Source organism: Pagrus pagrus, assembly GCF_965226575.1.
Source record: "Pagrus pagrus genome assembly, chromosome: 23".
NCBI classification, from domain to species: Eukaryota; Metazoa; Chordata; class Actinopteri; order Spariformes; family Sparidae; genus Pagrus; species Pagrus pagrus.
The window spans coordinates 2,810,073-2,824,247 of record NC_140205.1 but is presented as its reverse complement, the minus strand read 5'-3'; the positions used below and the strand labels follow the sequence as shown (position 1 = coordinate 2,824,247).

The following is a 14,175-nucleotide window of genomic DNA, read 5'->3' as shown; positions in this document are numbered from 1 at the left end:
CTTTGTTAAGGCCATCTGTTTTAAATACAAGATAAATGTTTGGATTTTTTTCTTCATTACCCAGAAGTCATTTGACGTGACGTCTCTAAGAAATGCATGTGCCTCACACCTGAGTTGAGGTGAAAAAACTGTGAGATAAAATAAAACCTAATGTCACATTTTCCCTGACGATGCTCAGGTTTGTTGATTGATTTGGATCAGGACTCACCATCCCCATGGGCTTCTTTCCAGCTTCGAAGGAAACAGACATGTCTCCGTTTCTCCAGCTGTCGTCTCCAATTTCGTCACTCTGAAGAAACTCACCGAGCTTCTGGACACTGTAAACACACACACACACACACACACACACACACACACACACACAGAGTCAGTCCGTGAATAAGTGTGATTGTGACGATACCAGTCGTCTCTCAGGAGTTTAGAGTTTCTCCTCACTGCTGTCATGTTTCCTCCGTGTTCCTTTAATTAGATTTTCCACTGGAAACACGTCCAGTCTGTGACTCTGCATCTCCAGTTTGTCTTCCTTGTTTAGTCACGTCTACATCTCCTCATCTCCCAGCCAAAACAGCATTTACTAGTTGGCTTCGACGGTCACAGTTAATCTCTTTGCAGTGAGAATGAACGCGATCAGACACTCACCTGACCAGAGCCTTGACAGCGAATCTGACCACAGTGGAGAGCAGGAAGAGAGGAGTGACCAGGATGTGGAACAGCGCCAGAGCTGCGAAGGCCTCAGAAGGAGTGGGACCCTTTTCGTTGAGGAAGTGATGCATCACAAACGTCTACAAGACAAGAATTTATACTTTACCATCTGCTTGCTCATGTTCAGTAACCCTGGTTGATAGGGATGCACTGATATATCAGCCAAAGATTAGTATCAGCCGGTATTCACCCTGTGGACTGCTAGTGGCCTGTATCATGCAAATAAGAAGACCTTCACCGATAGCAGTGGCAGATGTTTATCTGTTGTTCCACATTCATGAGGTTTTGGCACATGACATCCCTGTCATCAGTTTGTAAGGATTTATGAGTAGTGTTTTGCACTCGGTGGTGGTTTTTGGGGTCGTAATCCCCCAAAATTGTATGTTTTTAATTAAAGAAATATGTAATTTCACATCATTTTGGAGCATTATTACATCTGTGTAAGAAAGGAAGTCTACTTAGGACCAACTACAACCATTAGATCTGGGAAAAGTCAATGATCATTGATTTTACGTTCAATTGGCTTAGGTGGTGCGGCGCCTAAGCCGTATAATGGCAGGAAAAACCCTGGTAAGTACTGCAAAACTCTTCTCATTGACTAGGTAGCTGAAAGGCTTGTGAAGCAACTACTTAAAAAAAAAGTCAAAGAAGATTAAATTAAAGGTTGTTTCATAAATTTGAATGATCGTATTTGTGCTCCTTTAAAGATAGACAGTAATGATAATAAGATAATAAAAAAATGTGTTTCCCTTCCACAAAAGTGGGAATAAATAACCACAAACATCAGTATCAGCCCAGAATTTCACAATCGCTGCACTTGATGATATTAACACATCATATTATGGTTAAAGAAATCAGACAAACACATTTTTCAAGGAGTTACAACCTCATAAATTATTGTTGTTTCCCTTCTTTAGGGGTGTCTCGTTACAAGTGTGCTAAAATTGACTTACCGCAAGAACGGCAGCAATGGGAATAGCAGCATTCATGAAAACTGCACAGAGAGAGAAAACAGTCATATGAGCTAAAAGCAAGTGAGCTAAGAAACATTAAGATAACGATTAATCTCAAACAAATGCAATCATTCTAAACTCAGGTGACGGAGATATTTTCATCTTACTGGACATCGATGTGAAGAAAGCGAAGGTTTTGAGGCTCGTGAGCTCTTTGCCTCTCGTGTCCTCCACGCTGTCACAGAAGATATTCTCCCAGGCGTACAACTTCAACAACTTGATGCCCTTCAAGATCTCTGAGGTCTTTTTCAGGCGATCTGTAGAGTGCTCCTGAAAGAGACGACAGGAGGTAAAAATCAGGTGTAAAATAACAGATTTATTTCATTAAGTTCAGTGAAAGTTTTTCCAAAAATCTGCAGGAAACAACAAAAACAATAATATAAGAAGATTGCTTACTAGTGAGCTTTTCTGTGTGTCTGCCAGTTTTGTAGCTATGAGGTACTGGACCGGAGCCAGCAGAACTATGACAGACGCTCCAACCAAAGCACTCGGACCCAACAGATAGTAGAGCAGGATCACTCCCATCACAATCTGCAAAGGAACAAGGAGACGATAAGTAAAAAGTCTTTACTGAAATGTTACTATGGTCCCGTTCAGCCGACTGTACCTGTACAGGCATGGCCCACAGGTTGGGACAGAGGAAGAGGAACCACATCAGCTGATTGGTCTCTATGGCCACCAGGTTGTTGATCTGCCCCAGCGTCATCTCGCCCATCGACATGTTGGAGGTGGACAGACGCAGGATTTTGTTGTAAATCATCGCCTAGAAACAGAAACATAAACACGTACGATTACATCTGAGGCTGAGCCAACAGGGGTTTTTCATTCAGTCCTGTTGTTGTCTGAAAGCGACCTAATGCTGCAGATTACGTTCCAGTTTCTATAAATATATTCAGCGGTAGCAGCAGAGGTATCCGGGGGTTTAGTGGATAGTTTAAGTCTCAAGGTTTAAATGTCAGAGGCTTTTCTGCCCCGCTGAGGATTCATCTAAATTAATTTAAAACTGACGAGGTATGTGCACCATTCGATTTGACATCACAGATTTTTTTGGGGGAAGTTTTACAAATAGAAAGAGTCATAATCGACCTAGTCTGCGGTTCTTGATGGGGATAATGCTTTTTTTGGGCCGCAGGGGAATTTCTTCAGATTGCAATCAAAGCTGAGCGGCACCCTCCGGGACCTGCCCTGACCTCGTCACATCCCCAGACTGGTCTTGCATCTTGCGGACATGTAGCATTGCTTTCTGAGGACGTGCAGAATATGCAAGGCAGCCTTCATGCGCATGCAAACATGTTGGCCTTAGATGCACACAAGCATGCGAGTGTGGAGGGAAAAAAATCTTCAAGAATCGTTAATTCTGCTTTTGATTTCGATGCTACAAACTGAAAGCTCATTTCGATCGTGACACAATCTTTACTACTTATTTTACCCCAGAGAACCCATCAATGTTATCATGTCCTCAGTTGGACGGTTTGTAAGTTTCATACTGCACAACATGAAGCTCTGTGAAGCCTCTCTGTCCCTGTAAGCCAGCTGTTCCCTCAGCATTTAAAACCATTTGTTGTCAACTCAGGTGGATAATGTTATAATGTCATATGAAATAATGAGACAGCTGGGAGATGACTCACGCAGACGCTTTTCAAAGCAACACCTCGGCATGGAAACAAAACGTCCGAAGTTAAATTTCCGTGATGTTTCACTCACCAGCAGGGCTCCCCGCAGGTTGATGCCTGTTTCTATGGTGACGTAGTACGAGGCCTGCAGGAAGGTCCTCTGCAGGACCAAAGCCAGGAAGAGAAGCACAGCCAGGACTGAAGTGTTCTGCAGCAGCTCAGTGGACGACATGAAGTACACACCGAAGTATCGCTCCTACAATAAAACACACACACTTGAGATACATTCAACTGTAAAATAAAAGTATTTCTTGAATAGTTTCACACAATAAAACTGATTTATAATATGACCACTGAAACAACAACTTGTATCAGAAGCTTCACATCATTTGTCTTTGCTGCATCAACAACTTCTCCTTGAACGAGACTTCAAGAAGGTCTGTTTCTGTAGGAATTGTTTTGGTAATGTTGTCAGACACTTAGAATAACAACCTCAGCTGGTCAATGGCGAAAACAAACACCTTTAATGAACGTAACTATGACGGTTGGAGTTGCCCCAGCTGAGGCGATCTAGTGGACCGATTCAAAAAAGTATGGATCGTTTACACGGACGTTAAAACATTTGCCGACTCATTTTCTTACTGTTTCGTGTCATGCCACCTTCACTTCTTAGATCTTGGTCGTTTTTAAAAATGATTTTTACCAAGATCAAGGAATTTAGTCATCCGACGTCTGGCTCTTCAGTTAACAAACGAGCTGAGCAAACATTAGCGTCAGTTTGGCTCACATCACTTCCTGTTGAGCTGCTTTTTTCAGTGTTTTTACTGCTTTTAATGATTGAGGAGGAGGAGACCTCTGGGCTTCAACACCTAAACAATCAACACTGAAGGAATCCTAACCTGAAGATACGGGTCAACCCTTCATACACAATGACATCTATTTGTAAACAGGACCTTGTACAACTGAAGGGCATGACAAATCTCATGCTAGATGTATGAATAAAACAATGAAATCACACACACCCACTCACGCACTCACTGTAGTACCAAAAAGCTCAGTGTGATGCTCCGCAGACCTTCCCTCTGTATGAAACTGACACAGAGTGTGAGGTGAGTGGGAAATTTTCCATGTCACTTAGAAATGCAGCTCTGCTCTGCTCTCTATCTCTGCTGCCCATTATACCCACTTTAACAGGCAGGCACGGACCCGACAACAGCTCACATTAGACGTCAGCTATAACAACGTGCAGCCAAATGGACTGAATGAAAATACACTGTCATTACAAAAGCATCTGTTCTGCCTCTCTTTACAGCTCCGGCTGTGTTATGACCTTTGGAAGAAGCTGGCATGGATTAAAGAGGAGTCGATGTCTGTGATCGGCTCTGCCAGCTTTTCTTCCTTCGCCAAACGAAATGTCTGCTTTGCGTCTCGTCTGCTAGATGTTATTGTTTTGTATTGTTGCAGCGTGATACAGCTAATACATGAACACTGGCGCAGACACTGATACATCTGGAAGACGTAGAAGTTGATGTTTGGCGTAGATACTTGATGTAGGGCCAGAATGATTAGACACCTAATGGATGAGTTCATCAACAACATATTTAATCATCGACGAATCATTAAGTTATTAAATAATGCTTTGTCCAGGTTCAAAGACGTGAGGGTTTCTTTTGTGAGGCTTTTTGTAACATCTGTTCTTAAAAGTTGTTATATTAATACACTTATTATTACCTCCGCAAAGGTGTTTGTTTTTACCTGTGTCCATTTCTTTGTATGTCTGTTTGTTGGTTAGTTTGTCAGCATGATTACACAAAAACTACTGAACAGATTTCCACAAAACTTAGATGGAGGCTAAACATAACACCCGTATTTTACATTTTTGTTAATGTCTCAGGGAATGATGCATGGATCTTGGTGAATGAGTGAATGAATTAGCATTTGACCATTTGATAATTTTCTATACTGTCTACAACACTCTGCATGTGCTATTACTTCTAGTTTTGCGAGGACCAGTTTGAGTTGTAGACTTTGACACCATGAGGACATTTTATAAAAGTGATGACATGGCTGAGATCAGATTCGGGGTTAAGGTTAAGTGAAGGTTGGGGTTGGGTAGGTCGTTGTCACGGTTAAAGTTAGCTTTAGGGAACGGATTATGTCGACAAGGGTCCTCACATGAATAAAACTACAAGTGTGTGTGACTGTGTGTGTGTGTGTGTGTGGTGTCATCTCAGCACCAGCACATTATGACATTACAGACGTATGATCACATCAGAAGCAGCGTCGTTCACACACTTAGTCGTGCCGTGGTGACATGATGACTGAACCAACGCCTCGGTGACATCACTCTGGGAGTCATTCATTGGTTGGCCGGACCACCCAACATCACCCACAGACAGTGACACAATGTGTGTGGATGACCCGTGATGTTGGACTAATTTGCACTTAAGCTTTAATAAAATGATCCTGTGTAAACATATGAGCCAGACCTCAGTCCTGCTGATGGCTTTAGTAACATCAGCTGATCTTTTGCTCCAAAGGGAAATGAATGACGTTTAATTTATCATATCGTCGCCTCAGTCAGTCTGCGTTCGTTACAAGCTGTTCAAACGTGACTCTGTACCAGGTAACGAGTCTGTCGGAGTCAGAAGAAAACCTCCAGAGGTGAGCAGCCCCAGAGGTATTTACTCCAGCAATTACTACATAAACTGAAACGCATATGGCAGCTACATACGATGCACTTGAGGTATGTCACAACCTACTTCCAGAATCTGATCCTTCTTCACTGTGTGTTGTTTTTGGCCCATGAGCTGATCTTCTATCTCTCTGAAAGGCCTCAACACTTTTCCACTGCAGCAGGTTTTGTTTTCAGCTCCAGGTACTGACAGGAGACGGGAATCAAACCTGACTCTGACACCGCTGACAGGTCACAAATGAACTCGCCGCACCGTCATGTACCCTTCACACTGGGAGCTGCTCTGTGGAAACTTTTGATTCTTCACTCGAGGTAGCAGATTTAAAAATAACTCTGAGTTTAAGAGATGGACCGGGGATCACACCCAAAACGTCTGAAGAGTCTGGCTGACAGGCAAACCTCTTACTACCCTGCTGAAAAAATAATCGCTGGCATAGACTGTGTGTAATACCTAAAATATGCAGATTCTGCACTCTGTCTTTGGAAAATCTGCAGAAAATGCAGAGGAAGATGCTTTATCTACAGTATTATTATTGCCATTTTATGCCAGTGTTAGTCTCTGGAAGGTGCTGGTGCAGGTATGTTAACGTCACACTAGACGCTGACGCTGTTATGTCATGCGTCACACCTCTTTTGATAATGAAGGGTCTTTGTTGTGACAGGATTGCGTGCTACAGTCTCATAAATACGACTACCTTGGACTTGTCTGTTGTTTGAACAGAATTTTGAGGATCCAGGTACTTGACGATGCCAGAGATGCAGAGCGGCCCAGCGAAGCCCAGCAGGTCAGCCAGGTAGCGGAAGGTGCTGCTCAGCAGGATGGGACGACCGAACGCTCGGTACATGGAGCGCCAGATGGAGGGGGAACGATCCGGATCCTCGGCTGTCTGTGTGGAGTCGACGGAGTTAGAAATTACACAAGCTTGTCTCCAATTAGGGAAAACCCAGGTTAATAGTAAAGCACACAGAAAAACACTGCATCAGTGGACTCCATCTGCTCACCCTCTGATCCTCGTAGGCGTCTTTGAGCCGCAGGTAGTTGGTGAGGGCTCTCATGGCGATGGGCAGCTTGCCGATCTTCTTTAGCTCTATGGGCCTCTTATGGGCTCCCATGATGAGAGGGTTCATCCACCAATATGTTGCCTAAAATGTGCCAAGAATTTATCCCATTTACGGAACATTTTTACTTGTATATCAGACTATCCAGTTACTATCAATCAATGTTTTAAAAATGTAAAATACGGCAGTGTGTTTGTGTCTACCTTGGACAGCAGGTTGACAAACGGTTGCAGAAAGCGAACCCCCAAATCCTGTAAATCCTCCGGTGGTTTCACCTTTTGGGGGTTGGCAAAGAAGACGTATTTCTACAGGGAGAGAGAAGGACAAAATTAATTGAAGCAAAGGAACAAATACTTTTGGAAAATAGTTAAAGGTAGGACGAAACACTGACGACTCACCCTGACTCTTATGACGTTGATCTCCACCGCCATCAGCAGCCCGTACAGCATCACTAACAGAGCCGTGATGCAGAACCTCAGGTGCTGCGGTCCAACATCGTACTCTGCAAACTTCCACAGCTTTATAGACTTTGTGACGAACGCCAACACCCAGTAGATGAACAGGACTGTGTTGATAATAGACGAGGCATGTCGCATTGTTACAACAGGAAGCATCTGTAAAGTGACCTCATTTGCATGTTATAATGTAGATTACATAAGCCTGGGCAGTTCTTAGTGGTGCTGGATTTCTTCCACCTCACTGATGCAAAAACATCTGCTCTTAAAGAAATATGTAGATGTATGAAATATGAATATTTAACCCCTAAGAAGGACAAATCCTTCTCCTCTGTAACCACTTTCACTTCCTGCTTGAGTGTCATTCTTTCAACGTAAAAGCCCGATGCTCCCAGTGTTGCGTCTTACCCAGCAGCAGTTTGGGGAAATTAGATGTCTCTATGTTGTGGTAGTAAACCACTGATGTCGTGGCTGCTATGAAACCCATGAAGGCTGGCATGAAGAGGTGGAGGTGGTTGGTCTGCATCATCCTACAGCAAGAGGCAAACAAAAAATATAATTAATATGGAAAACAACTACGCATTTCAAAAGCGTTGCTGAAGAAGTGTTTGTGTCGTAATCTGATAGGATTTCTCTCTGAGGCCTCACTTGTTGGAGACGATGCCCTCTGCGAACTCGCAGACGTGGACGAAGAGCAGCGAGAAGGTGAGGATCCATCTCAGGTTGTGGCCGGGGAAGTGAAGCCACGTGTTGTGATGGATCTGGACCTTGGAGCTCTGGCTGCCCCAACCTGACACACAGACAGAAACAGACAGAGCGAAGGATCTGGATTTATTTTGTCCATTTTTCTGAGCAACCAGTCGTGTTGTGCAAAACAGACATCATGTCACTGCATTAGGTGACTTGACTTGTGCTCTCTGCACAGACGGGGAACTGAAGCTGTTATATCAATCTGTGCTCTCTTCAAATCCACCAGACTACTGTGATAAAAACAGCGATTTTACCTCGCAGAACACGGCCGATCTGCTGATCTGACATACCTTCCCAAATCTGCGTCACTGCCGGTGTGAGGAGTTTTGATGCAGGGGAGTATTTAGCCCATTCGTGCTGCGTGACTTGTTTGTGCCTTTATTTATAAGTTTGTTTCTGCTCTTAACTAAATGGACCGCAGCCATTTCGGAGGCTCAGAGGACGGACAGCATAAAAAAAAAAAAAACAGAACCAGGAAGCATCAATTAGTGAGTCCTCAGGGAACCGGCTGAGGGCTTCTGGTCAGAACTATTCCCATCAACTACTCACCGCACACACACACACACACACACACACATAAACACACACACGCACAAAACATTTAACCAAGCACATTCAGTGAACATTATTCTCTGCACAGTGAGACAGAGGAGTTACACAATACCACACTAAACCAATATTAAATACATTTATCATTTGTGATACAGTTATCGTTTCCATCCTGCTTCACTTCCTTCCGTCTTAACATCTTTCTTCTTATTGCTTCACTGTTCAACAGCTACAGAAACAGATGCAGGAGAGGATGTTTTATAATATTTCAGTATTTTTGGTTACATTCAGTTTGACTGTGTTTACCTCAGTTTGTTTACTGTTTGTTTTACTATTTCCTGCATTTCCTGTCCCCACTGGATCACTGAACTGTTCTAATCCCCTCTTTACTACCCTTCAAAGCTGCTTAATGTCCACACTGGTGACAAGATAGCGTCCGTCTGTGTGTCAGTGTGTGTGTGTGTGTGTGTCCGAGTTACTGTAATATCACTAACACATCTGCTCTGGAGTGACCCTGGAGTAACAGATGACTGTCGCACAGCTCAGTGGGAACCGACGCAAGTTTTCCTCCCTCATTCCTCGCTGTCACAGCAGGTTTTCAGCTTTGTTTACAGCCTTTCTGATCACAGTACTGTCAGAAAAAGTCAAGTACAAATGTCCGGGTCATAACTCAGACTGAGGTTTGACAATATTTTATTGATTTTACATCATTTTTAATGTTCAAATGCATCTAAATTACTTATGTCCAAAGATTCTGAGGTCTGTGATCTGCTGTTGTTGGCTGAGGAGAATATGAAAGTGGGATGAGCAGCTTAAGACATTAAGATACTGTTAATTATATATGTATGACTCACTGAGAAAACAGTTGTCTATTTGTATACCATAGTTTTCAAGCTATTTGCTTTATAAACAAGACTGTAAATTGTCCAAGGTCCTTTTTCTGAATGACTAAACATTTACAAAAATCCATTTCCAGTAAAAACATTGTGAAGTCATTTTTTGTACAGTTGTGAAACTGATAAGACAACGATTGATGCATGAGAAGGTTTGATCTTCTGTCCCAACAAGGACAAAACTCTGGAATAAAACAGAAAAAACCAGATGCATCTTTACTAAAATAGGGCAGAAGCAGCTGTGGTCTCTGGGTCATGAGACTGAATCAAAATGAAGTTATAGTTCAAGCCACTGGCACAAAAAGACAACTTCACTCTATCACTATTATTCATAAAGGTCTACGGAAAAAGCCTCGTTGTGTAACTTCTCTTCTAAATACTATGGATAAATAACATGGACCGAGACAGAAGATTTTATGCAACATCCGTATTTTCTAAACCTCTTATCCTACTCAGGGGTCACATGGGGCATTCGGTGAGAGGAAAGAGCCGGTACACCCAGGACAGATGATTAGTCTATCACAGTGCTAACACACCTTCAGACAAACGAGCATGTTTACCTCCACAGACGTTCTACAGCAGAATACTGTACGTATCAAACAATCTGATTAAAGATCAAACTGTCCGTCTCAATCTGCTCCAATAATCCTCACAGGATTAGTTCTGAGTTTCCAGCAGAAAAGGTGAAGCTTTACGAGGCTTAAGCAGGAAACACTTAAACATCTGTCAGAATACACATAACACAGACTGTAGCACGTGTGACTTTTACTGCAGAAGCACAAAACATCTTTTGTGTACTTAATCTGGTTAATTTGCTTGAATAAACAATAAAATTAATCAAGTAATTGTAAATATTCAATCATGAAAATGTAGTACTTGATTTTTCTGAGTACAAATGCTGCGTTAATGTCGCACAAGAAAATATGTTGGCACAAACAAACAGACGTGTGTCAATTTCCATCACCTACCAATGAAGAGGATGGGGAAGGTGATGAAGAGCAGGAAGACATGAGGAACTAGGTTGAGAGCGTCCACGAAGCAGCCATTGTTCAGCACGCCATTCGTCACGTTGTAGGAATTGACACCGTCGTCATTGCCGCAAAACGACAGGGCCATGCCACCACCCGGCTGCTCCACACAAGCCTCGAGTCAGTCTGTCAAAACAAAAACACAGACGTGAGAGGCCAAAATCTCTGAGCATAAACAGCATCGTGTGTTATATAATCTTGTTTTCGTCCTTGATCCTGAAACAGTTAGCCGTCTGTGTCACTAGCATTGCTTTGGCTTGAACTTTGGAGGCCCGGTCAGAACTTCTCGTGGCATATCAAGTGCACACATTCACCCACACAGAAACACAAATGCAGGCCGGTGTCAGGCATGAGAGCTATTTCAGGGGCGCTGCCCAGCTACATGCCCTCTGGCTTATGGTGCATTCATAGTTAATGAATATAAGTGTCGGAAAGGCAACATGCTGGAGGTGTCATTAAAGGTTGTCATGACGCCATGAGTTAAGCTTCAGGAGACTCAGGTTGCTCTTCTTTTAACCCTTCAGAGCTCGGAGCTAACGTTAGCTTCACAACCCCGAATCACAGACAAACTTTAAACGTAAAAGGCTGAAGACAAGTATATTTTAAAGATCTGCATAATTTCTCTGTTTGAGGAGAGCATCTTGAGCCAAGAGTAGACACAAGTAAACAGAGAGCATATTAACAGGAAGACAGCTGTAGATGTCTTTGTAGTTATATGGAAAGAAGTAAATCTTGGCAGAATTTTTTTTTTTAAATTAGCTAAAATTATCAACAGAATGTGAAGAAATATCAGTTTTGACGCATTGACATCTGTGTATTGTGCTGCAGAGGTTAGCATGCTAACCAGCTAGACCACCCCAGCCAATGTAAACACCAACCCTCCCCTGTCCAGACTGCTAGCTGCACAGCTAACTGAGCTAACTAGCTAACGAGAGCTTCAGTTAGCAGTTACTCTCGTGATATGCTGCTCCCTACTTGTTTTGAGGATCAATTTGACAGGTGGCCCACAAGCTAAAGCTAAGTTTTGAATCTAAAAATGGTTTATTGTCCATCACTACAGCAAAACTAAAATGTAAAAGCATTTCAGTTACGTATCATTAATTTGTTTTATTATTATTTCAATCAATATGTCATTTATTACTTCTGGTTGCATTAATTTCTTGGCAGCATCAAAACTCTCACATCAGATTCGACTTTTGACTTCAGAGATTTAACTTGCTAACTTACTTAAAAGAAGTTTTATTATAAAAGTTTTAAATATAGAAAAGTTTGGTTTTCACACCCACTACGTGTTGTCTTACTCAAACATTTCCTTCAGTTGACAGTAAAGCTGAATTTAATCAGTTTTACAGGCTAACGCTTTAGCTCCCACCGAACAAAAAACAAAATGGCCGCCGAAAGCGCCATCTGGCGGCCATCTTTGTTTGGGGAGTGGTATTTTGGTGCATTTTAATGTCTAATTATGGACAAATTTGGACAAACTGGGCACAGAAACTCATAGCAGAGGAATATATGAAGCAGCAGAGGTGGTTTTAGGTATATTTCGATGAAAGTTTTATACTTTTTATCAAACATTAAAATTTGACAGCATTGGACTGCCAGAACAATAAGAAAATGACATACTTCCTGCCACCTTTCACTCAAATGTCAGTGTATAACTTCAGATTTTAGCCCCCTGACCTGTAATTAATGAGTGCAGCTACATTATGTAGACAGAAAATGAAATTTCGTCCTCAAATGAACGTTTCTGTTCGTCCTGACACCCCTGACACAAGTGCTATAAATTAAATATCTAAAATTAGCTAGCTTAGAAGTAAATTAACCCCAAGCCTTCAGCAAAAACAGCACCTGTTTATCAAACCAGATCATTTTAAAATACTGCACACAGCTCAGGGTGAGGAAGCTAGTGGAGTCAAAGTGAAATTGAGTCTTTGAGTTTAAGCTAGCTTCATAAGAAAGAAGAAAATGTCTCTTACCTCGGAGAAAAGTTATAATCCTCACTGACACCGTTTCATTCCTGATGTCCTGGAGGGTTTTTTAAAAATAAAAATAAAGAAAACAGGCAGAGGAGAGGAAGAAGAGGAAAAGAAACTAAATACAGTGAGAGTTGGAGAGAAAAAAGTTGATTATTTTTAGCCCCGCAACAGCATCAGCTGCTCCGCATACTGCTGCCTGCTCCGACCGCGGTGTCAAGTTACAACCAAGAGGACACCAGGCTTCCGGGGGTGTCCTTCAAAATAAAAGACTCAAATATAAACCTAAAAATGAATACAAAAATCTTGTTTTACATCCAGGTTAGGATTATTATTAAATATGTAGAGATTACACATGTTTTAAAAATCACAGAGTATTTCCTTGATCGCCTGGCCAATTAACCCACCAGGGAGCAAAACTTCAGTTTACTGTAGTTGTGAGGTGATTCAATGTAAATGCATTTAACAATATTGAATATTGAGGAAAATGTCAATTGAAATAATCATTATTTCATGTAGTAATTATCAATTTTATGTATTTATATAGCACCTTTAAAAACAAAATTTTTCAAGTCAACAGTCGAGCCAAACACAAGGAAGTCTAGTCGAAGGTGAGTTAAAACAAGAAGGCAGAACAGAAATAAAGAGACAATATGAGTCATTACAAATAAAATGAAGAGAGAGAGAAGAAGAAATAAATGCAAAAATAGAAATAAATAAATGAATAAAAACAATAAAGGATAATTAGAAGACGACATCACGTTAAAGGAATTAAGAACAGATAAAAAAGATTACGAGCAGTAAAAGGAATAAAGGACAATAAGTAGATTATGGTACGGTATGAAAAAAGGGAAATTCCTGATGTATCGCCATTTAAATTGAGCATTTTACAATTAATTCCCATTCATTCCAGGTGCACGTTTGACTGTGTTAACATGCCATCTTTTTAATTTGTTTACTATCATCTTAACCTTACAAATCCCCTAAATTACTCCACATTACATTTCTGTGTGTATCTGTTCAAAGAGCAGCCTAGAATAAAGTTTTCTTCTTCTCTAACGATGAAATCCTCTGTTTTTATTCTGAAGGTGTATACTTAGTAAGTTCCGGTAAACGTGTGCCTAACATTTGGGAACTTGACGCGTCGCTCCCTCCTATCAGATTTCCAAACTTGCAGCAGTTGAGTCGACTGGAGGTTTATTATGGGCTTCATCCGCAGCCAGCACATGTCAGCTCCACACACAGCGCAGAAACCTGCAGCTGAAGTTTTATCACCTCATCTGGTTACACTTTGGCATCTTTGTGACCTGATAACTTCATTCAAACCTCACATACAGGGTCCTGTGATCAAACCTTTCTCCTCTTTTGGGATTAAATTTGGGAATTTGTTGTCAGGCTATAAATATTTAACAAAACATTTCTGTGAAAAAGCTCTTAAATATTTC

General features: G+C 41.6%; 1 protein-coding gene across 5 annotated transcripts in view; it reads right to left on the bottom strand.

Moving 5' to 3' along the window:
• Positions 1-12,959, bottom strand: part of abcc9 (ATP-binding cassette, sub-family C (CFTR/MRP), member 9) — a 39,830-nt gene extending 26,871 nt beyond the window's left edge. For 3 of the 5 annotated variants that reach the window (XR_014621586.1, XM_084346426.1, XM_084346427.1), the window contains exons 1-15: positions 12,734-12,959; positions 10,698-10,883; positions 8,186-8,327; positions 7,946-8,067; positions 7,481-7,647; positions 7,286-7,387; positions 7,026-7,166; positions 6,719-6,910; positions 3,420-3,584; positions 2,323-2,478; positions 2,112-2,246; positions 1,823-1,985; positions 1,656-1,696; positions 640-782; positions 209-317 (exon numbers count right to left, since the gene is read on the bottom strand). Coding sequence is in view for 4 of the 5 variants with exons in the window: in XM_084346426.1 (XP_084202552.1) it covers positions 209-317; positions 640-782; positions 1,656-1,696; positions 1,823-1,985; positions 2,112-2,246; positions 2,323-2,478; positions 3,420-3,584; positions 6,719-6,910; positions 7,026-7,166; positions 7,286-7,387; positions 7,481-7,647; positions 7,946-8,067; positions 8,186-8,327; positions 10,698-10,845 (1,926 nt within the window). In the remaining variant the exon portion in view is untranslated. Of the gene's footprint in view, positions 1-208; positions 318-639; positions 783-1,655; positions 1,697-1,822; positions 1,986-2,111; positions 2,247-2,322; positions 2,479-3,419; positions 3,585-6,715; positions 6,911-7,025; positions 7,167-7,285; positions 7,388-7,480; positions 7,648-7,945; positions 8,071-8,185; positions 8,328-10,697; positions 10,884-12,733 lie in introns of all 5 variants that reach the window. The other 2 variants (XM_084346424.1, XM_084346425.1) reach the window with 2 other exon arrangements.
• Positions 12,960-14,175: the final 1,216 nt, after the last annotated feature.